The sequence below is a fragment of the Gymnoscopelus microlampas genome (assembly GCF_963454915.1).
Source record: "Gymnoscopelus microlampas genome assembly, chromosome: 8".
NCBI classification, from domain to species: domain Eukaryota; kingdom Metazoa; phylum Chordata; class Actinopteri; order Myctophiformes; family Myctophidae; genus Gymnoscopelus; species Gymnoscopelus microlampas.
The window spans coordinates 6,136,118-6,163,617 of record NC_139945.1 but is presented as its reverse complement, the minus strand read 5'-3'; the positions used below and the strand labels follow the sequence as shown (position 1 = coordinate 6,163,617).

Genomic DNA, 27,500 nt, shown 5'->3' with positions numbered 1-27,500 from the left:
GAATAGGGGTCCGCGGGCTAATAAGTGTCAATTTGGGGGTCCTTGACATGAAAAAGTTTGAGAACCACTGGGTTAAGGCATCAAATGCAGGGATGTGTGTTGTTTTCTTTTTCTGTTTACAGAGCTGCAATACAGAATGTTTTCACATTCTCTATCACAGCGATAGCCTGAGTGGGAGGCCATAGCTGAATGGGTAGAGAGGCTCCCTGGGGAACAAAAGTTCCCAGGTTCCGAGCCCCGGCGACGCGTCAAAATGTCCCCGAGCAAGACACTTGACTCTGCTTCCCTCTACACTCAGTTTGACCACATGAGCAGCAATCAGCTGGGTGAAGCTGAATACTGAATTTCCCCTGCCGGATCAAATAGGTGTAATTATTATTAGTGAAAAGGACATGTCCAAAAGTAGGTAGGCCAGGTTGTAAGTGGTTAAGTGTGTGGGTTATATATGTAAGCACTGCTTGTGACTAAATGATAACTACAATGGAAAAAATACTAATAATACATTTCCTGAAAAGTAAAGGTTTTGGACAAAGGAGGTTTCCAACCGACAGTGAAAATATAATATGCTATAGCGTTATTCCATTCTATTCTTTTCTGTTTTGTTGTATTTGGCTCTATTCTCTAATCTTAGATCATCCATACTGTGTTCTATTGTTTGTTGATGAGGATCAGGCTCTTGCTCGGTATGAGAGATGTGATGAATACTAAACCAAAAGCCAGTAAATAAATTAATGCAGACAGCAGGAAAAAACAGCTTGGTTGCATATTCTGCCGGTACCCAGTGGGCGTCGATATTCAAATTTAACAAGGTGAACGGTGGGAAGGCAAGCCGTTATTACGTCCCACACGCCTCCTGTATCTATTGTTAACAAACAGAATTAATGTAGAAAACTAAACAAAGAATCCACTCATTCACTCCGCCTGCCTCAGCGACACAGTTCACTGCAGTTTCTCTCTCTTGTTTTACGGCACAGCCTAGTGCACTGGTTCTCAACATCTGGTTTGGGGACAACCAGGGGGTCCAAATAGACCCTTATGGTTATGTCTGTAACCTCAGAGAGTGTATAAATTGAACCAAATGGACTTTTGTGGTTCGATTGTGGGTACATTTGGTTCCATGGGGTCACAGACCCATATGGGTCCAAACAGTTGCCTAGTGCACACTGTCACTAAGCTAACATAGCCCACAATTTTCTATTTTTACTTTTAATCATGTTTTAAGATCACTTATTATGGGAGTTAAAGTGACTCGGATTGCCCAGATTTACTGTAGGCAAGGATGGCGACATGGGCTAGACTGTTTCAGAGCCAAGCTGTCTATAAGGAATCGAACGGCTTGAAACCTTGCCCAGCCCCAGATATGGAGTTGTACGTCATAGATGCATAATAGATGACTGGCTTCATAGACTGGCCACACCAAGTCACAAGTTTTTTTTTTATTGCGCTTTTTTTTCTCTCTAAGCACCTTAACGTCTATAAGTATATCATGCACAGTATACTTACATTGCTGCTATGCTCAGGCACCTTAGTTTTCTTTATCTCAGGTACTTTGTAAATATGTAGATAACTTGTTTGGCCTTCTATTGTTCTCTTGTTCGATCTCCTTCCCACTTGCCCCCCTCCCCTCTTCTTCTTCTCTCTCCCCACTCTTCTTTCTATGGAACTAACGTTGCGATGGGAATGTGAATTGTAAACCTGTGATGTGACAATAAACCTGATTCTGATTCTGATTCTGCTCCACATGAAGACGCGCTGTCATTGGACAAAGTCTTGTTTTTTAGTACATGCATATCGTCGCTGTCAGGCAGAAACCTCCTATCTCCATAACTTTGTGTTTTTTCGTAAATTAATGCCCTACTTGATCATACTACAGTGTCACACAAAAGTATCAAAAGTAGCAGATCCACAAGCTCCAAGGTGACGGGTTTTGACCTTGTAGATCTGCTACTTCAGCTATTTTGAATTTGAATCCTGAAAAGTAACAGTTTTGGACACATGAGGTTTCCACCCGACAGAGATGATATTTTCACCGGGGGTCCCCAGCAAGATTTGTTAATATAGCGTCACGATCATTTTAACCACTTCAACCATATTTTATACTTTGGCTATCTGCTATTTTTGAAACATCTCTGTCACAACATATATATTTTTAGATGGGGGTCCGCAGCCAAATACATATCATTTTGGGGGTCCTTGACCTGAAAAGGTTTGAGAACCACTGTGCTAATGTACAGTATAGTGAGGTCACGCCCTACAGTACATCTCCACACTTCTATCTCCAAACAAGCTGACAACGGCTAAGCAGCTCAAAGTGCAGCATTATCAGCTTGCACTGATGAAGAAATGAGTATAACGGCATGTTAGGTAGCATCCAGCATTCACCGGGTTACTGCATGCGTGAAATTGGCTCTTTCTCTCCCTCCCTCCCTCCCCTTCTCCTTCTCCCTCTCTCCCGTTGTCTCTCTCTTGCTGATTGGGCTCTGGTCTAACATAACACACAAGTTATGTGAGGCTTCCCATGAAGCTGAAATGCATCTGTTGTGCTACCTAGTAGGCAAATAACATGAGTAAAAAGGACATTGTTGTGTGCTGGCCTGTTCCTATTTTCTTTGCAGGCCACCCGCCGCAGCTAGATAACTTGAACGTTATTTAAGTAGATACACTTTTCTGAGGTGCCGTTTCACACTAAGAAACATGAGTTGGGAAAATAAGTCGTACCCTCTTTTCTTTTTATATCAAAGAGCGGAAACAGCTGTGACAGTTTAATAAAATACAAGGTCTGAGGGAATCAACGTTCTCGCGGGCAACAAGATGATAAGTGTGTTTACCGTTTGCGTGTCCCTACCATTTGAAGAAATGGCGGTGAGGGAACATATTAGTCTGGTTCCCCGTTGGTCACTGTCATCATGACCCAAATGCTGTTTGAAGTGCAGTTACATGGCACTTACGCAATTCATGTTATGACACTTTATGAGGACTCATAGGGCCAATATGCCAAATTTAGCCAGAATCCTGTCCCAATGAGGAAAAACGTCTGAAAGATCTGACATAGAACGCCGAGTCGATGAGTCTTGTGTCTCGAGAGCTCACCCTCAAACCATGCAGGGGCGGATCTACGGAATATATTTGACAGCTTACAGCCACACTGTATGACAACGTCCTCTCACACCTGGATTCCACCGGGGCGCGGTAGCGTCGCGCTCAGGCCGCGATGCAGCGGCTGTAGCTCATCGCGTCCGCTCTAGACGATGCTTGTCATTCCACCGTGTCTCAGATGCGTCTCAGAAGCGGCGAACGCGCATGCTCTGCTAAACAAAGGCACCTGTTAAATTATTTCCATGTCCCTCTGGCGGAAAAATATGAAGTGAAAGAAACGTGTCATATTGTCACTATCTTCAGGTCATTATAGTATCCAAAATTAACAAGCCTGGGTTCAATAATGGTGTGGTTTCATGTGGCCAGTCTATGACACCAGTATGACAGTGGTTCTTAAAACCTTTTCATTTCAAGGACCCCTCATAACTCTGAGAAAATACAAATGGAACCAAATGGACCGGTAAGACTCCATTTGGTTCCATTTGTACACTCTCAAAGTTACAAACATGTAAGGGTCCCCCCTCAAGGAACTCTGAGGGTCCACGGTCCACACTTTGAGAACCACTGGTCTGTAACTCTGAGAGCATACGAATGGGACCAAATGGACTGTTACGGGTCCATTTGGTTCCATTTGTATGCTCGCAGAGTTGTGGGGGTCTTTGAAATTAAAACATTTGAGAAGCACTGGCCTGAATCATTTTGGGCCAGTGGTGGCCTAAAGGTTAGAGGAGAGTATTTATAACCCGAGGTACAAGGTTCGATTCCCCCGACCGGCAGATAATAATAATAATAATAATAATAATAACTAGAAAAAGTGCTCCTCGGAGCACAAGTCTCCGCCAGCAGACTTGTGTTGGGAATGTTGGGAATGTTCTAATTCTTACAAAAAATAGAACATGTTACTGTGTCATAGTAACATGACACAAGTGTCCTATCCGTCTGTATAAGTGTCCTGTCTGTATAAGTGTCCTATCCGTCCTGTCTGTATAGGTGTCCTATCCGTCCTGTCTGTATAAGTGTCCTATCCGTCCTGTCTATGTAAGTGTCCTATCCGTCCTGTCTATGTAAGTGTCCTATCCGTCCTGTCTGTGTAAGTGTCCTATCCAATTGTTACAGTATCCGCCATTTCTCAGCCATTTCGTGATTATTCCTGTCTTACCTCACTTTGAAAGAGGCACAGACTCTTTCAAAGTGACACATATATTTATAGGCCGCTATACGTCACTAGCCAATCAGATCACACTATTTCACCGTATTGTCACGTGTCACGTGAGGCTTGACCAATGTTAGTCCCAGTTTCAGAAAGTGAAAACAAACTCTCCTGGCGGAGACAATAACAGTCTGGGGGGGAGTGAATGGCCACCCCTCAACCACAATACTGCTGAAGTGCCCTTGAGCCAAGACAAAAAAGGAAAGACATGCCATTTTCAGTTTACCTCTGCGTGATGTACAGTAGGTGGGAGTCTATTAATTCCAATGGAAAAGTGAACGTCAACACAGCTTCTGAACCTTTAGCTCCATGGTCACTGAACTAAATACTGGAACCAAACGTCACAAGCCAAGCACGTTTCCAAACATTTTGACACAAACATGGCATTTTTCTGAGAGACAAACGGGAGAAAATCAACTTAATGATCTCTGTCCCAGCAACACACTGTTGCGGGATCTAGCACCAGTAATCATTGGACGTTCGCGAGATCTGCCGTCAGACTGCGCCCACTTAGGACACCATTTTGTATGCAATTTGTGTACCATTTTGCCTCTAGTGGCTAACATCGGGATGGCCTATCTTTCTATATCCACCATCATTGCCTTGAGCAAGGCACTGAACCCCCAATTGCTCCAGTGGAGAGGTCAACCGTATGAGACAGTGGTTATACTGGGAAGTTCCCAGGTTTTAATGTGGGCTCTGTGTGAGTGTGCAAGGTGTAACAGTAAAGGAGCAATAGAGCTCAGCACCTTCCCAGGCAGTGGCATGCACAGACATTTTGAGGGGGCAGGTGCTCAAGTAAACTATACTTTTTTTTGTTTACTTGGTCTGCTCTTTTTTCCCTCTACACCTATACCTCTTTGCCAAAAATAGCCGATCTACAAGCCCACAACGCCTCGCAGCGCGAGGCGTTGTGGGCTTGTAGATCTGCTATTTGTGGCTAAAGTTCTCCTCAGAAAAGGGATGCTTGGTTTCGAGTGGTTATAGTAAAAAGAAAAATCATATCACATAAAGATTTGGCGGACCCCATATAGTAACTTTGAGGACCCCCTAGAGGTCCCGGACCCCCTAGGGGTCCCGGACCCCCTGTTGAAGACCCCTGCTGTAAACTGGAAAAAAAAACAAAAACTTTTTTTGTCTTTTTTTTAAAAAGGGCACTTCTGGTCAAGAGGGCAAAGGGCAGGTGCTGTAGCACCACCTAGAGTCTATCTGTGCACGTCCCTGTTCCCAGGGTAAATAGAGGAACAAACAAACAAACATGGAGGGTCACCTTCTTGGCCTGGAGGGCGCGCTGGAAGAGACGCAGGAAGGAGGCCAGGCTGAAGCGGTACATGGTGTTGATCTTGGACAGGTCCGTGATCACAAAGTACATCTTACTGGCGCTCTCCGCCAGAGGCAGGTACGCATCGCGCTCCTGGGGGGGAGAGAGAGAGAGAGAGAGAGAGAGAGAGAGAGAGAGAGAGAGAGAGAGAGAGAGAGAGAGAGAGAGAGAGAGAGAGAGAGAGAGAGAGAGAGAGAGAGAGAGAGAGAGAGAGAGAGAGAGAGAGAGAGAGAGAGAGGAATAAAGAAGGTTTATTTTGTCACTCATTCCCATGGTTACAAGCAGCGATATGGACTTTGACAACATCAGTGCAATGATACACTAGACAATACTGGAGTTGAATTAAATAAGGAAGAATAGAACCATGACACAATGACATAGAAGTAAGGTCAAAAAGTACAGGCAAGAGCCGCACTCTAAAACGAGAGAGAGAGAGAGTAGAGAGTAGAGAGTAGAGAGAGAGAGAGAGAGAGAGAGAGAGAGAGAGAGAGAGAGAGAGAGAGAGAGAGAGAGAGAGAGAGAGAGAGAGAGAGAGAGAGAGAGAGAGAGAGAGAGAGAGAGAGAGAGAGAGATACAGGACGTTGCAGATGGCAGGCGGGTAAAAGTGTCAGAGAAAGAGGGTGAGAACTGAGGAGAGAGCAAAAGGAGTGAGATGAGGACAGAGAGGGAGCGTGATAAGTGGGGGAGTGTGAGAGCAAAAAATAGACAGGCTGTGTGAGAGAGAGAGAGAGAGAGAGAGAGAGAGAGAGAGAGAGAGAGAGAGAGAGAGAGAGAGAGAGAGAGAGAGAGAGAGAGAGAGAGAGAGAGAGAGAGACTGCATCTCACAGATGGAGAGAAAGACTCTGATAAAAGAGATGTGAAGGCTGCGAGACAGACAGTTAGCTCTGGAGTAACACTGCCCCCTTCAGGATACATGTTACTAGCTGGGTCCTGTGACTGCAGATTCATGGGATTGCTTTTTTTTGTGTGTACGGCTACGAATCATGTCTTACAAGTGTGTGTGTGTGTGGTGCGTGCGTGCGTGCGTGCGTGCGTGCGTGCGTGCGTGCGTGCGTGCGTGCGTGCGTGCGTGTGCATGCGTGTGTATGTGTGTATGTGCGTGCGTATGATAAATGGTGCATTTATATAGAGCCTTTATCCAAAGCACTTCACGACGTGCAATACATTCTCACACATTGACTACAGAGGAAACCATGCAAGGCAGCAACCTGCTCATTAGGAGCAGTTAGGGGTTCATTGTCTTGTTCAAGGACACTTTGACTCTAACCCAGGGGGAGCCGGGGATCAAACTGGGAAGATTCAGATTCCCAAGTGGCCGCTCTACCATCTGATCCACTGCGCGCGTGTGTGTGTGTGTGTGTGTGTGTGTGTGTGTGTGTGTGTGTGTGTGTGTGTGTGTGTGTGTGTGGTGTGTGTGTGTGTGTGTGTGTGTGTGTGTGTGTGTGTGTGTGTGTGTGTGCGTGTGCGTGTGTGCGTGTGTGCGTGTGTGTGTGTGTTAGTTACCTGGTCCAGTGACACCTGCAGTCGGTGTGATTCCCGCAGTGAGTCCTGGATCAGAGCGCTGCTGGACTTGGTCTGGTTCAGGCTGTCTATAAGCTCCCTGTTCTCCAAGATGTTACCCTGAGCTGTAGCCAGAGTCTGATGGGGAGAGAGAGAGAGAGAGAGACAAATAGAGCAGTGGTTCTCAAACTTTTTCACGTCAAGGACCCCCAAAATGATATGTATTTGGCCGCGGACCCCCATCTCAAATATTTTGCTCCAGGGACCCCCAGAAGCAAAGATTTGAGCAACAAATGTTCGCTTAAAAAAATGTATATATATTCAAAGACTTTGCACACATTTTCACGATTTTTCAAAAATAGCAGATCTACAAGCTCATAGCGCGGCACTCGGTGCCGCGCTATGAGCTTGTAGATCTGCTATTTTTGAATAGCCAAAGTATAAAAGGTCATAATTATTGTGATGCTATATTAACACATTTTGCTGGGTACCCCCTGGAACCCCCTCAAGTACCCCTGGGGGTCCCCGGACCCCAGTGTGAGAACCAATGAAATAGAGAAAATTAAATAAGCAGACACAGATAGAAAGATGAGTGTGTGTGGAGGGGACAGTAGCATGGGGGGGTCTTTCATTTGGCTACATTGTGTCATGTCATCTGAGGAGGAACGGACACTGCGGGGCCAGAATTACATGTTTTTTATAATAGCCTGAAGAACACAGCTTTTTCTTTTTTCGTTTTGGAGCACCGTACCATCCAGCAGCATGGTGAGAGAGAGAGTCTGAAACGCATTGATAAAATGTATTCAAATACATTCAAATAGGATAGATGAGAACGCACCGAAGCGTGGAAATGTCAAGACGGAATATGCTCCTACAATCCTAGAATAATTAGATGTCTAATACCACCCAAGCACTGACATTCTGCTCCAAGCACCATCTGTGTGTGTGTGTGTGTGTGCGTGTGTGCGTGTGTGCGTGCGTGTGTGCGTGTGTGCGTGTGTGCGTGTGTGCGTGTATGTGTGTGTGTGTGTGTGTGTGTGGGCCTGGTAGTCTAACGGCATGCGCGTACGCACACGCACACCGCTGAGTTTCAATTTGCCTGTGTATGTGTGTGTGTGTGTGTGCATGGCTGTCTGCGCTGTTGCGCGTAAATTCGAGTGTACATACTGCACTGTGTGCGTTTGAGGTTGTTTGCGAGTGTCTCGAGGATGCAAATATGGGGAGCTTCAGTCGTGTTTTTGGGGAAGAGGCAGTCTGTTTGATGTTTTATGGGGGGGTGGGTTTGTCTCTGAAAACTCTTATTATCTGTAAGTGGAAAATGACATTATGACCACAGAACTGTCTGCTTCCAAAACATTCTGTGCTGTTTGAAGTGCAGCGACGGGGTAAATGAGACGAAATGAGCCACGTTAGCAGGTTCTGGTTGTTTTTAATTATTCCCCTCAAAAATGTGTAACTCGCCCACAGTTCCCTCCGAGTCAAATGCAGACCAACACCACTCCAAATGAAAGCGCGCTTTATTGTGTTTCTCCTAATTAAACCTAACCGTGTGTTCTATATTGTCTGGGAGAGAAGAATTCAGAGCTAAGTGCATCGTCACAGCCGAGCAACACAACAGAGAACACAGCGGGCCGAGATGAAAACCATATCACTGCTGTTGGGAAGAAACCTCTTATCTCCATATTTGAACTGTTTGTGTTTTCTGTGTAAATTAACGCCTTACTTGATCATACTGCAGCGTCACACAAAAGCATCAAAAGTAGATCTACAAGCTCAAAACGTGTCGCTTTGTGTGTACCTCCAGCAGTGTCTCCTCCAGCAGGGCCAGCTGTATCTTCTTGTCCTCCTCTTGTTGTAGCAGTCTGGTCTTCTCCGACTCCAGCTCGGGTTTCTCTTGCTGGATGGTCAGCGCCAGCAACTAACATTAAACACACAGTTTGGATGGTCAACACTAGTAGCTAACATTCACCACATGACATCTCACCTCATTTTGGTCCCATTTTGGGAGTGTGTGTGTGTGTGTGTGTGTGTGTGTGTGCATTACCTGTCCCCGCAAGCCTGCCCTGGTGGTGGTGAAGTTGACCTCCGTAACCACGGAGACAGCGTCGGGGGGGATGACAGGGGCGGGATTCCGTGTGGCCAGAAAGAGACGGAAGTCTTCGTTGTAGTCGATCACCTTGTCTCCCACCTGAACGACGTACCTCGGCCCTGAAGACACAGAGGAGAGGAGAGACGTGACGTTATGACATGAATCCATCACCTCAAACCAGGGTGGCGTTCCTATTCTGGCCTTGCAGCGCGCTTCCCATTCATAGCTAGACAGCTAGTTAACATCTTTGGGATCCTCCAATAAAGAAACAAAGCTTTACTTTTCCTGTTTTATTTTTTGTACTTGAAGAATCCGTAGGTATGTAAAAATGTAATCAGTACGTAAGCATATCCACAAAGTATCTGCATTTGAACCACAATGCTACAAAATACAGCCGTAGCTACAGTACAAGCTAACATGAAATGCAGAGCCGGCAATCAATCAATTAAACCAGTTTGAACAAGGAAAAGTCACAAACTTTTGACATGAAATACAATCATCATACCAATTTCCTATCACTTAAATGTACTTACAGATAAATAGTGTTCAAGGTCAAAAGCATTTAAGATGTGTATTCAGCAGCACCATGTGCACATGCATGTGTGTCTTGTAATTAACTCAAAATAATGCTCAGCTAGCTTAGGTTTCACTTTCGTTTTATACTTGCACTTAACCCCACCACTAGATGGCAGTACACCCAATGCGCTCCTTTACAAATCAATTTCTGAATTTATTAACTTAATTTATTAAAATTATACATTCTTAACCACAGTCGGCTATGAATTTCTAGTTTAAGGATTGTACAAATATGCACAGCCAACACTAGTCTGAACAATTCTGTCGCATTACAGTGACATTACGAATGTGGAATGAATGACAAATCCTTGGGGGCGCGTTCTAGCACTGTACCGTGCCGTATAGTGGTGGAAAAAAAAGTTCATTTCAGTGAACAAACGATTCCGTTCACGTTCGCAGCAATGATTCGTTCACATTCTCGTTCAGTAGCGCTATTTTCGAGTGTGAAAAACACTATCGCGGGAGCGTTATTATTATGTTGCGCGTATAGCCCGCCCTCCCGTCCTGTGTACGGGGGGAAGGGAAGGGGGGCATGAACGATAGCGTGAACGTATAGTTTCAGGAGGTGAACGAGCTCATTCACGTTCACGGCAATGAAGAGCTAGTTCTTTTGAACGAATCGATCATGAACGACCCATCACTAGTGTCGTACCATGCGTGTGAAACATCAACTGGCCACACGCCGTCCTACTCCATGTGGCCCCCATGACACCGCTGCTTACGGGTCTGTAAATCAAGAGCGTTTCTCTGAGTTAAATAAGCACTGAGATTGGGGTCCCGGAGATAAAACAAAAATCATATCAAATAGTGGTCCCTGGCATGATGCATATCAAACTGAGGGTGGGTCCTATAAACCAGTGTTTGAGAAGCACTGGTCTACACACAAGGTAAGTGTACTATGTTTGACTGCTGCTGCCTGCACCATTTAGCCACTGTCAATAGCACCATGCCTCTGGAGACCCCTTTAAATCCTCTGAGCTATCTTCACCTCGCCTCCCCCTCCCCTGTCCACTCCTCCTCTCTCTCTCTCTCTCTCTCTCTCACCCTCTGGCCTGGATGTCTGCAATGCAGCACTGCCCTGCCTCTTCATTTCTCTCTGTCTCGCTCTCTCTGTTCTGTCCTGTCCATTCCAAACCACATTCAAGGTGCTAACATTTCTCCTTTTGTTTTGTTTCAATTGTCGTAAATACATTTTTTTCCCAGGACCATTGGTCGGCTGGTTGGCCTACCAACAAACTCGCCAATGGCAGAGAGGTCGTCCCTGGAGGCTATGGGATGTATCCTATCCAGATGCAGGGGCTGGTGTTAGTTGCACAGCCGTCATGGTTGAGTGCATGATTATCTCTGACCCTTGGTACCAGTACTGGCACGAGCCAAACTCTAGTTAGTTCCTTGCGTCGCTTCAAATTGAAATGCATCCTTTGTCTGATGAAGTTTGCGGTACTAAGCTATAAAATATGGGAGTTAGCCTTGCCGGGCCATGCGGCCCATAGGGCAGGAGTCAAGGTGGCTTGATACAACTACCATCCCCAGCCATGATGCACCAGTACATCCCCTTGGTCATGAAGTTATGTCGCAGTGACCACCAATCAGTGGTGTAAAGTAACCAAGTACATTTACTCAAGTACTGTACTTAAGTACAATTTTGAGTTACTTTTACTTTACTGGAGTATTTCCAATTGTCTATACTTTTACTTCCACTCCACTACATCTCAGAGGCAAATATTGTACTTTTACACCACTACAATTATTTGAAAACTTTAGTTACTAGTTACTTTGCAGATATAAATCATTATATTATAAAACATACATTAACCACTTTAGCCCTATTTTATACCCTAGGGAGGCTATTTGAAAATAGCCGATCTACAAGCTCACAGCGCGTCGCGATGCGACACGTTGTGAGCTTGTAGATCTGCTATTTTCAAACATTTTAGTACTTTTACTTTTGGTACTTTAAGTACATTTTGATACCAATACTTTTGTACTTTTACTTAAGTACATTTTGAATTCCGGACTTTTACTTGTAACAGAGTATTTCTACATTGCAGTATTGATACTTTTACTTAAGTAAAATATTTGAGTACTTTTTCCACCACTGCCACCAATCCAACCCTTGATGCTGAGAGCCAAGCAGGGAGGCATTGGGTCCCATTTGTATTGTCTTCGGTACCAGATATAGACTGTATAAAAAGAATGGACGAAGCTACGCCATTGGTTTCTACAGACCGTAAATGAAGCCCATTGTTCAGGAATTTCAAATCCGCCATCTTTCAATATCGCGTCATATCGTGTCATATCCTGCAGAATGCAACCAGACCAGTATTGGTTGGGTAGCGTGTCAATCAAGAGCGGGGGCGGGGAATGAATGCTATTGGTTGTGTAGCTTGTCAATCAAATCATCCCGCCCCTCCTAGAGCATAGCCTACCTTATCGTCAATTTTAAAATAAATGGGACCATAATTTAGCAAAACGCATATCATAATGATTGAAAGGAGACTTTAAACTAGCGACTGGAAGCATATAGTATTTATGACAATGTTTATTAAAAGGTAAGAAAATCAAGTCTAAAGTTGGTCAAAAACCCATCCGGTTGCATTGAGATAAATTCTTTCTGACACCAGCAGGGGTAAAACAGCGAAACTACAGGCCATTCATATGAACTGTCACTTGAACTCTCTTCCTTATTCGATTCAATCTCAAAGCAGGAAGCTGGCCCCTTGGTACCAGAGCAGCATCAGCTACGTGGCCTCGAGGTTAGAGCATATGGCCTGATATTGGGAGCTTGAGGTTTGATTCCCCAGCTGGGTCATATCAAAAGGATTAAGCTATGCTGAAGCTTAATTATTTAATTAGAATCCCTCTAGCATTCCATAGACAGTCCAGCCATATACTATGCTTTGACCTAGTTTCTTTCTAAGTTCAGTGTCATTCTAAGGTCCCTTTCTTCTGCATCGTTGCACAGTAGTTGCAGATTTTCAATTTGATTCCCAATGTGTCGCAAAAAAAAGAAAGAATATCTGTTGTAAAAAGATTGATTAAATCGATCAGTTTGATTAACTGTTGCACCACCATAATTTACAGTTCACGTGAAAGAAGGGAAGGCCCTAAGACTAAAGCCTAGTCTTAGCGAGCTGGAGCTCAACTGTCTATACCAAATCTCTTTGCCAAAAATCACTGAACTGCAAGCTCACAACGTGTCGTGTTATGACACACTGCAAGCTTGTAGATCTGCTATTTTTGACGAATGTTCCCCACATTCTGGGGTTCAAGTGGTTAAAGCAGCACTGATGATATGTGTGAATAATTATCTTTTTTTGTCTGGGTTTGTCAGATCTTCACATGAGGGAGTTGGGACAGCTGTTGCGATCGACATGGTAGCTGCCCCCGCTCATGTAGAGGGAATGTTCCGGTTTGAATGGCAGGTTGTGAACTGGTCCCAGCTGGCTGTGGCCGGGTACTCCAGACACAGTTATTGGCTGGCATCAACTGGCTTCAAACGGACAACTGAAGCCCGGCCAGGGGAGATTAAACAAATAAGGCTTTTTAGACCGGCTTACAGCTGCAGATCAGAGCGGGCCTTAAAAAGGGCCATCTGCACGCCACATATTCATTATTTAATTGTGGTATTTGAACGTTTCAGTGACTCGAGCGAGACGGATTCTGAGACAGATATGACCATGGTCTAATAGCGAAGGTCCGCCTGTCCACAGTAAAAACCTCAGCGTTAATTTATCTCAAGAGTGTATGTAACCAAACTAGATTTTCAGGCCACTACACGGCCTTCAAATCCAGTCCTATAAAAGCAATGGTCAACGGGTTGTTGCCATTTGAAGTGATAGTCACTGCTGTAGCGCCCCACATAATTATGTTCAATTTAGTTTTTTGATCTAACTATTTTCGTGGCAAACCCCTTGGTGTGGATCGGAGCAACATCTTGCATGTCCGGATTTTAGGTTTGCGACGTCCACCGACGGTCCGTCCGTCCACCCTCCCTCTAGACATTTTTAATATACTGTTAGCTGTACCCGTAAGGGTCCATTTATAAGCTTTTGGAGGATTTTACAGTGTGAATAATTAGGATGTTAATGTTCATGGGATCATGGAACAAACAGGTTTGACATTTCAGGGCTGTGTTGATCTTTTAACGTCAATGAGCACCCACGCATACACACACACACACACACACACACGTACACACGCAAAACCATGACATGACCATGTCACATTTTATAAATCAGTGAAGAAGACATCAGAGGACATCACATCATACATGTATCATTGGAGATATGAGAGAGAGAGAGAGCGAGAGAGAGAGAGAGAGAGAGAGTGTGCATGAGTGTGAGTGTGTGAGTGTGTGAGTGTGCGTGTGCGTGTGCGTGTGCGTGTGCGTGTGCGTGCGTGTGCGAGTGCGAGTGCGTGTGTGTGCCGTGTGCGTGTGTGTGTGTGTGCGTGTGCGTGTGCGTGTGTGTGCGTGTGTGTGCATGTGATTAGCACTGACTGCTATCATGGACAATGGGTGTGAGCGTACAGACAAGTGAAATTAACAGCACTGAGTGTGTGTGTGAGGATGGACATTTACACTGGAACAGAGTCTCTCTGTCTCTAACATGTCTTAACGTCCCCTTGTCTCTGAAATAGAGATATGAAGCTTTTTCTCAAGGAGTTATGATGGGCGGACGGGAGGTAGGTTTTTTGGCACGGATCCACATCCGTCCTCTCCTTCTTAGAGACTCCGTGGCGTGGATGATCCCAAAGTTGCATTAGAGCGCCCCATGTGGAAAAAAATATATAAAAAACTAAAATTGGCTTAAAAGGTCCGGAGCGTTATGGCAGGGGTTCCCAAAGTTGGGGTTGCGACCCCACTTGGGGTCCCGGACACTGACGGTGGGGTCGCGAAATGATTTGGGGTCATAAAGAAAAAATGGAATGAATGAAATACAATCTAAACATGATTACAAATAGTACATTTTACGCATCTCATTAGGTACTGTAAATGTGATTGATTGAATTCTATATTAACAAGATTATTAACAGTACAAGTAGTAGAACTACAGTCAAAAGTCCTAGGCTTAATACATTACTAATGCGCACCAAACGTGCAAGTTTATGTGCATAAATTACTTCCAGGGTTAGGTGGGGTCGCGAGTTAATGGCCGCATTATTTTGGGGTCGCGGGCTGAAAAGTTTGGGAACCCATGCGTTATGGCACTTGTGGAGTGCCATGGCTTTTCAAAAACGGTTCGGACCGTTTTTGGCACACAATGTGTTAATATAAAAAAATGTATGTAATAAAATAAAATATGTCTTTAAAACCTACATTTTGGCTGCCATGTTAAGTGGTCGGATGGGTGGTCAGATGGGTGGGCCACGAACACGTCAAGATTTTCAAGTGGGCCTTGATCCAGAAAAGGTTCAGAACTCTAAAACCTCCCTCAGTCTGTGTCTCTAACAACGTCTTCTGAAACTTCCCTCAGTCTGTGTCTCTAACAACGTCTTCTAAAACTTCCCTCAGCCTGTGTATCTAACAACGTCTTCTGAAACTTCCCTCAGTCTGTGTCTCTAACAACGTCTTCTGAAACTTCCCTCAGTCTGTGTCTCTAACAACGTCTTCTGAAACTTCCCTCAGTCTGTGTCTCTAACAACGTCTTCTGAAACTTCCCTCAGTCTGTGTCTCTAACAACGTCTTCTGAAACTTCCCTCAGTCTGTGTCTCTAACAACGTCTTCTAAAACTTCTCACAGTCAGGGAAAACTCAGCTCAACAATCTCTGCAGAGCAGGGCCTTTGCTTTCAGGGTGGTAAACTTTAACGTTTATCAGCAGCGTTGCGCTGGGTTCATAAGTTTGACCCGCAGCTGGGGAATGGCTGGCGCTAAACGGCGGGTGCACTGGCGTGTGGTGCTTGGCGTAGCGCATCGCGGATGTCGACGCCTTGTACTTAAACTTTTGTTCTATTGTGATATGGCGAAGTCCCTGCTGGACCAATAAAAGCAGGAGAGTAGTGTGGAAAAAATGCAGGAAAAATGACATTTTGTCAGTTTGTTGATTTAATATAACTCTCTGGAAACGATTGTGGGGATACAAGTTTTGTTGTTTTTCAACACCGTCATGGTCCAGTGGAAACCTAGTATGTCAAAAACTGTTACTTTTCAGAAGAAAAAAAAGAAAATGGCATTGTTTAACTCTTTAACTCTAACTGCCAGAGTAATAGTGTAATAGTGTCACGCTACTGCCAGCAAAAACTAGCGATTTTACCAACCTTTGAAAAATCATGGAATATCCTCCGTGATCGCTGTCCTCACGGCAATCACCTCATTACACGCACAGCTGCAGGGTCTCGTAGTATAGGGGAAATCAATCCTTTGCATAGTTGTGGCCAGTTGAATGTGGCTTGTTTTTGCCAAAAAACTACAGAAAAGTAGATAAGGCCATTTTCCCACAGGAAAGTAAACGCGCGTTCGTTTTTATTTTTTAAATGACGTCAATTCCGGGTCTGTCGTCATCTGGCAGTGAAAGCAGTGGCAGTTTCTATTATGCGCCTTAATAGAATCTGACCAGGGAACTCGTCAGTGGCAGGCAAAGATTGTATAGTATGTCTATGTAAAAACTGAATCAAGTGTTGATAATGTTAACTTCATTAATTAGTCAAATAACCATTTATGCCCTATTTACTTAATTGTGGGATGAATAGCAAAAATAGCAGTTCTACAAGCTAACAACGCATCACGAAGCGGCACGTTATTAGCTTGTAGATCTGCTATTTCCGCTATATATTTAAAACGTTCGTATTATCACTTCTGTATGTTTGCTATTTTTTGCCTATAATTATATGCCCAGAACAGGGATGACAGGCTGAAAGTGGTTCACCTACTAACTTTCAACAAGGCTAATGCACATCTACACGAACTCCCTATTTCCCGCAAACTAGAATGGCTTCCGTTATTCCTTCTCTCCAGTGGAAAACCACTCAATTATTTACGTGTTTGCGCTTTGTTTGTATACTGGATGTGTGATGGAGTGCCCACTGCCACCAATCCAATCCCCTAATATAATTTTGGTTGTCTAGCAACATGCAGGAGGTAAACCTTCTCAACTTCCCTGGCGTATACACGAGCGTTAGGGATCAGTTAGGGACAGTTAAACAGTTAACCGGAATGTGTGTCGCTAACCTTTTATGTCTTGATAACCAATATTAACCAAAATTAAGTCACATAAAAATGTATAAAATACTAACAGAATATTAATGGAATAAATCACTTAAATATAATCTATAATTGTTCCTCATACAATATTTTCGGGTCCTTTTGGTTCCATTTGTAGACTCTCAGAGTTAAATAAGCACTGAGGACTTTACAGTGCAGGTTGAGGTTCCAGTACAGTTTAGTTGTGATTCTCAACTTTTTTTAATTTTAAGGACCTTCAGTTTGATATGCATTAGACCACGAACCCCCATTTGATACCATTTGTATTCTTTTTTTTTATCTCTGGGACCGCAATCTAAATGGTCAAATTCTCACTGCATATGTAAGTCAGGGCATGGAACCAAATGGACCCGTAACTAGACACAATTAGCCAATCTACAAGCACACAACATGTGGTACATACATGTCTCTCTCTGTCTCTCTGTCTCTCTGTCTCTCTCTCTCTCTCTCTCTCTCTCTCTCTCTCTCTCTCTCTCTCTCTCTCTCTCTCTCTCTCTCTCTCTCTCTCTCTCTCTCTCTCTCTCTCTCTCTCTCTCTCTCTCTCTCTCTCTCTCTCTCTCTCTCTCTCTCGTCTGCTCGTATGTCACTGTGTATGTCCCTCTGTCTGTCTGACAGTTAGACAGGTGTCCTACCTGCTCAACATAAGTATGATGACACACTGGAAACTCAGGGTAACTTTGGAAAAGTCAGAGAAAAGAGATTATGTCTGCTTGTGTGCGTGTGTGTATGCTTGTGCGCGTGCGTGCGTGCATACCCTGAGCTACGAGGTCCTTCCTCAGCAGTGGGTAGAGAACAGGCTCCACTCCATCCATCTCTTGTATGATCAGAGTTTTACCAAACCTCACTGCCAGCTCCACCGACGTAATGAAGTTACTGTCCTGTAACACACACATACACAATGTATTAGGTCACAGTACACAGTACTCAAAACAAGCCATTTTCCACGGGCGATGTCTCTGCAATGGCGGATCGTGGTAGAAACGTTACTGTTCCAGTCGTTAGACAGACCCTTGGCCATCGCCCAGACACCCTTTGTTTACATCTGAGTCCTCGTTGTGGCTTCTGCAGCTCTAAAAAGATCACCAATAAACGGTGAAAAACGCTGCCACTAGCTATACCCGGTTTTAAAAAACCTCTGGCACTCAATGTGTTAATAAATCCCGACCTCGTTAGGAAAGAGCTAGAGAGACAGGGAGACTGAAAAAACGACTGAAAAAACAGTCTATATCAAGAAATCAGTGACTTCATTCATAATGTTCTTGTGGAGTCAAAAGTAGAATATGTGTCTTTGAATTGTAGTGGAGTGAAAGTCCCAAAAATTCTAATACAAAAAATAAGAAAATCTAAAGTAAATTAAACTCAATAAATGTACTTGTGACGTGTGTGTAACACACCTGCTGGTTGATGACTTCCAGGCGGTGTTGTTTTAGGTGTGTACGCAGCCACTCAGTAGCGCGGGAAGACGGGTCGATGAGGAACGGACAGGCCACGCTCTGAGAGAGACAGACAAACAGACAGACAGACAGACAAGGGAGGACAGGTGAGAGGAGCTGACAGTGGGGACAGAGTCGTTTATCATCTGGACTCCGCTATGTTCACCCTTCGATTCAGGCTTACGTCTCTCTGTCTGGGAAGAGGCTTAGTATGCAGGTGTCAAAACTCTCTCTCTCTGTGTGTGTGTGTGTGTGTGTGTGTGTGTGTGTGTGTGTGTGTGTGTGTGTGTGTGTGTGTGTGTGTGTGTGTGTGTGTGTGTGTGTGTGTGTGTGTGTGTGTGTGTGTGTGTGTGTGTCCCTCAAGTATGGCAGAATGTGTGAGGTCCAGGTCCTCACAAAAGAAACAATTGTTTTATGATTAAAAACTAAAAGATTTGGGAAGTTACGCGAAGAATCAGGATAATATTAAGGTTGGAGTAAGGTTTAGGATTAAGCATTTAGAGCTTAAATTTAGGGATTGGAATTCATACTTAGCTGCGTGCCGAAAAACAAAGTAAAAATGTAATTCATAAAATACCCTAAAAGATCGATGTCCTCACAGGTATAGTAGTACCAACGTGCGTGTGCGAGTGTGTGAGTGTGCATGTGCACCGTAGTTATGTCTCCCAGCTGTCAGACTGGCGGTACGGGGAGGGTGTCCGACAGCAGACAAAGGAATGAAGTCCACCCACCCGACCCGACCCATTCCCACTTTACTGGTGTCTGAGCCTCGTCCCTGGCTCCTCTATTTCACGCTCCCCCGCTCCCCGTGCTTCTCTCTTTCTTCAACTCTTAATACACATTTGGAGATGAGAGGAGACACAGCCTACTCTCCTCATCTCAAGCCTGGTTCCTTGACTTGCACTGTCTTGGCTTTCCCCTCAAACTTTATAGTGTGCGTGTGTGTGTGTGTGTGTGTGTGTGTGTGTGTGTGTGTGTGTGTGTGTGTGTGTGTGTGTGTGTGTGTGTGTGTGTGTGTGTGTGTGTGTGTGTGCGTGCTAGCGCGCACACCTCAACCATGGAGTGTCAGTAGTTTAAGACTGAATGCAATTCTGACCTCTGCAGGTGACCTCTCAGGCAAACTTGTCAGAATTCAAACGTTTAGAAACACGCACAGCACACACACTAACCTGCCTTCATACTCTCCCAGAACACATCGGGGAGGGGAGGTGTGCATGTGTGTGTTACACAGGGGTGTATAGTAATGGAGTGATAGAGAGAGAGAGAGAGAGAGAGAGAGAGAGAGAGAGAGAGAGAGAGAGAGAGAGAGAGAGAGAGAGAGAGAGAGAGAGAGAGAGAGAGACACACACACACACACACACACACACACACACACAGAGAGAGACAGAGAGAGAGATTGGGGAGAGGGATGTGCTCAAAGGCAAGAGAGCGAAAGAGTCACAGAAAGACAGACAGAGAAATGAATACCATTAAATAAAGAGGAACTGAACGAAAAAGACACACCAACACCAACAAGACACAATCACACTCTGTGACCGACCACATAAAAGAAAGAGAGACCACCATGACAGAAACAGAGACCACACCAGAGAAACAGACCAACTGACAGAAAGGGATACTGCCATGACAAAATGAGATACCACCATGACAAAATGAGATACCACCAGGGACGTGCACAGATAGACTATAGGTGGTGCTAGAGCACCTGCCCTTTGCCCTCTTGACCAGAAGTGCCCTTTTTTTCCAGTTTACAGCAGGGCTCTTCAACAGGGGGTCTGGGACCCCTAGGGGGTCCTCAGAGTTACTACAGGGGGTCCGCCAAATCTTTATGTGATATGATTTTTCTTTTTACCATAACCACTCGAAACCTAGCATCCCTTTTCTGAGGAGAACTTTAGCCAAAAATAGCAGATCTACAAGCCCACAACGCCTCGCGCTGCGAGGCGTTGTGGGCTTGTAGATCGGCTATTTTTGGCAAAGAGGTATAGGTGTAGAGGGAACAAAGAGCAGACCAAGTAAACAAAAAAAAGTATAATTTACTTGAGCACCTGCCCCTCAAAATGTCTGTGCACGCCACTGGATACCACCATGACAAAAAAAGAGAGACCACCACTAGAGAGGGACAACATGTTCTTTCAGGTGAATGCTTACCCGTAACTTTAGTGCACTGATCTTAAGGCAGCAATGATCAAAACAAAACAAACACATGAAGAGGAGAGATGGATGAATGGTGACATGGAGAGAGATGGAACAGATGCAGTCAATGGAAGCAGCATGAGAACAGAGTGAGATGACATTAACCCATGCAATCTGTGTCACTTTAGATTTATTTGGCTATTCAAAAAAATAGCAGATCTACAAGCTCATAGCACGGCACTCGGATATATAGCAGCTTGTAGATCTGCTTCTTTTTTTTTTTGATCGTGTAAATGTGTTTTTTTGTTCCAGGGACCTCCAGAAGCAAAGATTTGAGTTATAAAAATGTTGTTTAAAAGAATATATGTATTCAAAGATGTGCACAAAATGTTCAAGATTTTTCAAAAATGGCAGATCTACAAGCTCTAGAGCGGCACTCGGTGCCGCTCTAGAGCTTGTAGTTCTGCTATTTTTTGAATAGCCAAAGTATAAACTAATGGTTATAGACCAAATCTAAAATGACACAGATGTGTTCCCGGATTGAATGGGTTAACATTGTGCTGTCAAACAGTCAAAATATGGTGTATATGAGAGTGGCATGTAAGATGACACAAACAGCAGCCTTCAGAACCAATAGCAAAAAAACACACACATAAACTGATGTTCATTTGGCAAATAAGAGTCCATAGACCACCGATAACCAAGGTTTAAATCAATATTTTGTTATATTTAGACAGACAGACAGGCAGGCAGACAGACAGACAGACAGACAGACAGAAAGACAGGCAGGCAGACAGACAGAAAGACTAACTTGTAGAATGACCAGTGCATTCTCCATAGAGAGATCATCAGACGGAAGACCTTCACTCTTCCAAATCAGCTGCTCACTCTCCGAGCACAGGAACGCCCGCAAGTCAAATTCTGGCACGAGAAAGACACACACACACACGCACGCACACACGCACGCGCGCACAAACACACGCACGCACACACACACACATGCACGCACGCACACACACGCACACACACACAGTTAATTAATGTGTTGAACAAACAGTCACATATACAGCGAGGCATCTGCATCCAGTCGATGGTTAATCAGGCTAAGTGGCCTTGTTAATGTGCTCGATGGCTCTGGCCTCTGAAGCGGCCAGAGGTTTGAGTCCCACGCCCCCGCTGGTGTCCTGGCAGCCATTTGACAACTCTCCAAAGCGTGGCAGTGACACTTGCTTAACGAGTGCGTAATGTCCGTTTAAGTGATGTTTGCTCAGGTACCGGGGTGTCAATACCTCGATCAGAGTACAGCGAGGGCCCTTGGAGCCACAGGGCACTGTCTGGATGTCTGAGACGCTATTAAAATGAACCACACAAACCGTCTCCATCCATCCATCTTCAACCACTTATCCGGAGTCGTGTCACGGGAGCAGCAGCTCCAGCAGAGAGCTCAAGCCTTCCCTCTCCTGAGCAGCAGCATTAACCACTTCCTCCTCCTGGGGGATCCCGAGGCGTTCCCAGGCCAGTGTGGAGATGTAATCTCCCCATCTGGTCCTTCGTCTGCCCCGGGGTCTCTTCCCAGTTGGACGTGCAGCGAGGACCTCCCTAGAGAGACGCTCGGGAGGCATCCGTACCAGATGCCTGAACTACCTAAGCTGGCTCCTTTCCAAGCGAAGGAGCAGTGGCTCTACTCCGAGTCTCTCTCGGGTGACTGAACTTCTCACCCTATATCTCTAACCCATTAAGACCTGAAGCCGATTTCTACAAAATGTCTTCTAAATCCCAACAGTATTCTGGAAAAAAAAAACATCTCAAAATATTTTGTTCCAGGGACCCCCCAGAAGCAAAGAATAGAGTTAAAAATGTTCGCTTTAAACAATATATATCCAAAGATTTGCACACGTTTTGACTTTTTTTTCAAAAATAACAGGCTATTTTTGAATAGCCAAAGTGTAAAATAATGCTTTTTAGCTCAAATGAAAATGTGACACAGATGCTTCTTCAGGTCTTAATGGGCTAAGGGAGATGCCGGCCATCCGTCTGAGAAAACTCATTTGGCCGCTTGTATCCGCAACCTTATTATTTCGGTCATGACCCACACTCCATGACCATAGGTGAGAGTAGGAACGAAGATTGCTCGGTAGACCGAGAGCTTTGCCTTCTGGCTCAGCTCTCTTTTTGTCACAAGTAGTGCGGTACAGCGACTGCAATAGCCTACTGCTCCTGCTGCTCCGATTCTCTGGCTGATCACCTGCTCCGTCCTCCCCTTACGTGTGAACAAGACCCCGAGATACTTAAACTCCTTCACCTGGGGCAGCGGTTCTCAAGCATTTTAATTTCAAGGATCCCCAGTTTGATATGCATCAGGCCACGGCCATTTCATACGATCTCTGGTACCGTAATCTACTACACTATAAAATCCTAATAACTACTCAGTCCCATAACTCCTCAAGAACCCCCAGGCAAAAACAGCAGAACTACATTGAGACGCATTGTGAGCTTGTAGTTCGGCTTTTTTTTCCCGCATAAGATATTTGGTGTACAGGGAAATGGAGGCGTGCCAAGAATAGAGCCCTGGGGGACTCCGGTCTAAGAAATATGGGGACAATTGAATTCATACATTTTATAAAAGACAATCCTTTAGGACCTGTATAAAACCCATTAAAACCGGGAAAGCATCCGTCTCATTTTAGATTTGTGCGTTGGCTATAAAAAAATGGCAGATATACAAGCTCACAGCGCGTACATTGTGTCCCGCTGCAAGCTTGTACATCTGTTATTTTTGACAGATTTGGAAAAATCTTGAAAGTGTTACTACTGATGTAGTCTTAATAGGTATATTAAAAAAATGATATGATCATGATTTCATAAATACATTAATGAATTAATACATTAACTGTATTTAATTATTTTTGTTTAATATTGTTAATTTATTTGATTCTAGTATTATGTATTGTTTATTGTGTATTCTTTATGTGATTGTTTGTTTGTGTGTGTATAGGCATTTTGTAAACATAAGAGGGATCAAAAATCCAATAAATACATTCATAAATAAATATAGATGGTTTATGTGGTAATATTGTGCTATGTGTGTCTGTGTATTGCAAATCACTGCAGTCGGGCAGAAACCTCTGTATAATGCCGTGCCTTAAAAATCATGTTTTCCAGCTGGCTCTCGAAAATGCCACGAATTGAAATGTCTCTGCTGCATTTTGAATTGTCCAGACAGATTTTTGAAGGCGAGATAATGAGGTTATGGAAAAGTGCCCTGGTAGAGACGGTGTTGTTAAGGGTACCTGGCAGGCTGGTCAGCTGGGAAACCATAAACAAGGCTCCTATCGTATTAATTAATCATGGCTCTATCTTCTCTGCTCTAACCCCTGGCACATCCCTCTGCGGTCTGTCTGTCTGTCTGTCTGTCTGTCTGTCTGTCTGTCTGTCTGTCTGTCTGTCTGTCTGTCTGTCTGTCTGTCTGTCTGTCTGTCTGTCTGTCTGTCTGTCTGTCTGTCTGTCTGTCTGTCTGTCTGTCTGTCTGTCTGTCTGTCTGTCTGTGTGTGTGTGTGTGTGTGTGCGTGTGCGTGTGCGTGTGCGTGTGCGTGTGCGCGCGTGTGTGTGTGTGTGTGTGTACGTGCGTGTGAGTGTGAGTACCTGTATTACTATACGTATGAGGGCCAAATGTCCCCACAATAGTACATTTAGAGAAATATCTACAACTCTGGGTGATACGCGAAAATAGGCGATCTACGAGCTCACCGTGCGTTGCGCGGCTGCGATCTACAAGCTCACCTTCAGCTTGTAAAGATCGCGTATTTCCACTTTAAGTATCACGGTTACAAGAGCCAAAAACAGGTCAAAACTGAAATGCTATAATGTGTGCGTCAATTTGGGGGTCCTTGACGCAAAAAAGGTTGAAAACCACTGCTGTATAGGATTCATAAAAATCTAAATTTCTCTGCTTTCTGTTGCTTTTTGGCGAAAACAAGCTACATTCAACTGACAATGACTATGACCCCCCTACATCTTTTGAAGCGATCGGCGGGTGGATCGTTGTGAAGAATAATATTCTATGATGATTCAAAGGTTAGTGAAAACGCTCTGAATCGCTGGCAAGGGCAGCTATAGACGATGTTCTAACTCTGGCAGTCAATGAGTTTATATAAATACGCGTGCACGTGCGTGCGTGCGTGTACAGGCACGTGTCTTACTCTGCAGTCCAGACTGGGCCATCCAGGTCTCCAGGCAGAGTCTCCTGCGGTCCTCTGAGGCAGCAGACAGATAGGTGATGAAGGCTGCTGCCAGCATGGCCCTCATAGGAAGACTGTCCAACTCCTCCTTTATCTCTGATACCTGGACAGAGACAGAGAGCCTTTATTAACATTCTGGTTTACATGTCTACCCATTCAAGAAGATTCCACTACAATGAATGCTTTATATAACCCACAATGACAAATATTAATAATTTAAAAAATACAAAAAACATTCATGTAATATATCGTCTCTGGAGGAATGTCCAAAGCTGTTACTTTTCAGGATTCAAATAGGCTCTATGCACAGCAGCCATATTGGACAGAAATTGGGCCCCTTCCTCGCTTCCTTCACAGGTGTTACCAATGACACTAATGAAGGCTCTGTTCCATTTAGTGTAGCACAGTGGTTCTCAAACTTTTTTAATTTAAAGGACCCCCATAACTCTGAGAGATGTACAAATGGAACCAAATGGACCCTCCCGGGTCCATTTGGTTCCATTTGTACACTCTCAAGAGTTACACCCTCTCAAGGAACCATGAGGGTCCCTGGACCACACTTTGAGACCCACTAGTATTTCTAGTGAGCCAACATGCACAATATCAGCACCCTGACTCTGTTTGACCAGAATGGAACAGAGCCTTCATTAGTATCATTGGTAACACCTGTGAAGGAAGTCAGAAGAAGCCCAATTTCTCTCCAAAATGGCTGCTGTGCATAGAGCCTATTCAAAAGTATAGCAAAAGCATCAGATCTAAAAGCTTGAAATGTGTCGCTTGTGGATCTGATGCTTCTGTGTGACGCTGTAGTATATGATCAAGTAGGGCGTTGATTTATTAAAAAAAAAACACAGGAAGTTGGAGATAATAGGTTTCTGCCCGACAGTGACGATATACCATATACCATATAAGATGGTCTTATATGATTTAGTTTGTGTGTTTCCCCTCCGTAGAAAGACAAAACAACTGACTCTTGATCAATGCTACACAAGACATGCCCTTCCCCCACATCTCAACACATTCCTCCAGACAGGAAGCTGCTTACAGTATGTGACATGTGTGTCTGAGAGAGTGACCCCCACACACAGAGAGAGAGAGAGAGAAAGAGAGAGAGAGAGAGAGAGAGAGGAGCGATAGAGACAATAGAGAAAGGGTGAGAGGTCAGGTAAAAGAGGGGGAGAGGTGAGAGACAGAATGAAAAACAGAGGGAAGGAGAAACATGGACAATGTAAATGGAGGGTTTGAAAAGCAAAAATATACAAGGGTCAAGGCATGAGAGGCCGAGACTGCGTCTTCATCAATACAGCTGCTAACATGGCCATCATAATGCATGAAATAGATGTGAAGAGCTTAATCACATGATCAACTAATCGATGCGAAGAACACACTGGTGGAAGAGGTTTAACTCAAGTGCAAGTATCAATGCCGGAACATTAAAATACTCTGTTACAAATAAAAGGCAAGTATTTCAAATTTTACTTGAGTTAAAAGTACAAAGATATTGGCATCAAAATACATTCATGCTACAAAGGTAAAATGACTTTAAAAAAGAAGAAAAGAGCTGATCTACAAGCTCACATTGTGATCGGCTATTTTTAAATTGGACTTAAGTGGTTAATGTGTGTTTTGAAATAATAACATAAATGTGCAAAGTAAAACTTACCAAATAATTGTAGTGGAGTAAAACAGTAAGTACAATATTTGTATCTGAGATCTGGTGAGGTAGAACGTAAGTATAAAGTATTGAAAAATGGAAATACTCAAGTAAAGAAAAAGTACCTCAAGATTGTACAGTACTTGAGTAAATGTACTTAGTTACTTTCCACCAATACCAGAAAATGAATCAGGTAACACACTGTGTGCTCCCGCATTTACAGCTTCACCAACTGCTGACATGACTTGATGAACATGTGCCATCATTTTATGTCCATATGTATTAGTTTTATGGTCTACAGTAATTGCATGGATTATACGAATACTCAATATGTCATGAATAGGTTAATTCATAATTAAAGTAATGGTTCCTCTAATTAACACAAATGAACTCCTCATTACAGGGACAGAAATCACAGTGTTGCTCAGTGACAGCTTGGTGTGTGTGTGTGTGTGTGTGTGTGTGTGTGTGTGTGTGTGTGCGTGCGTGCGTGCGTGCGTGCGTGCGTGCGTGCGTGCGTGCGTGCGTGCGTGCGTGCGTGCGTGCGTGCGTGCGTGCGTGCGTGCGTACAAGTATATAATAGAATTTGAGAAATAGACATTGTGAAGACCATTTTCCTGGTCCTCAATTTAATCATTAAAACAAGTTTTAGAGATAGGTTTACAATTAGAAAAAGGTTTAGGTTGTGGCTAGAGCTTAAGAGTTTAAAGGTTATAGGTTTATTGGTTGGGGTGAGAGTTTTCCCTATTTTAAACATAATTGTACGGCAATATCACACGTTGAAAAATTGCCGATCTAGATCTGCTACCTAGATCTTGTTATTGTGTGTGTGTGTGTGTGTGTGTGTGTGTGTGTTCGTGCATGCGTGCGTGCACATTCTGGACAGACCCAAGACAGTTTGGGCTGACATTAGGACAGTCATTATAGGTGAATTACAACTCCTTCAAAGGGAGTCCAGCTGAGTATAATGGAAGTGTGATAGGAGACAGCATCCATTAGGATGAACTGATTAACCTGGCCTTATCCTCTGCTAAATGGCTGCACC

At 44.1% G+C, this 27,500-nt stretch overlaps 1 protein-coding gene across 1 annotated transcript in view; it reads right to left on the bottom strand.

The window, feature by feature from the left end:
• dync2h1 (dynein cytoplasmic 2 heavy chain 1) overlaps positions 1 to 27,500 on the bottom strand; it is a 407,325-nt gene that overhangs the window by 241,773 nt on the left and 138,052 nt on the right. Inside the window, exons 67-75 of the mRNA XM_084065527.1 lie at positions 24,763 to 24,904; positions 21,375 to 21,484; positions 20,579 to 20,599; positions 18,389 to 18,487; positions 17,749 to 17,872; positions 9,172 to 9,335; positions 8,926 to 9,045; positions 7,131 to 7,265; positions 5,577 to 5,720 (exon numbers count right to left, since the gene is read on the bottom strand). Coding sequence (XP_083921653.1) covers positions 5,577 to 5,720; positions 7,131 to 7,265; positions 8,926 to 9,045; positions 9,172 to 9,335; positions 17,749 to 17,872; positions 18,389 to 18,487; positions 20,579 to 20,599; positions 21,375 to 21,484; positions 24,763 to 24,904 — 1,059 coding nt within the window. The remainder of the gene's footprint in view (positions 1 to 5,576; positions 5,721 to 7,130; positions 7,266 to 8,925; positions 9,046 to 9,171; positions 9,336 to 17,748; positions 17,873 to 18,388; positions 18,488 to 20,578; positions 20,600 to 21,374; positions 21,485 to 24,762; positions 24,905 to 27,500) is intronic.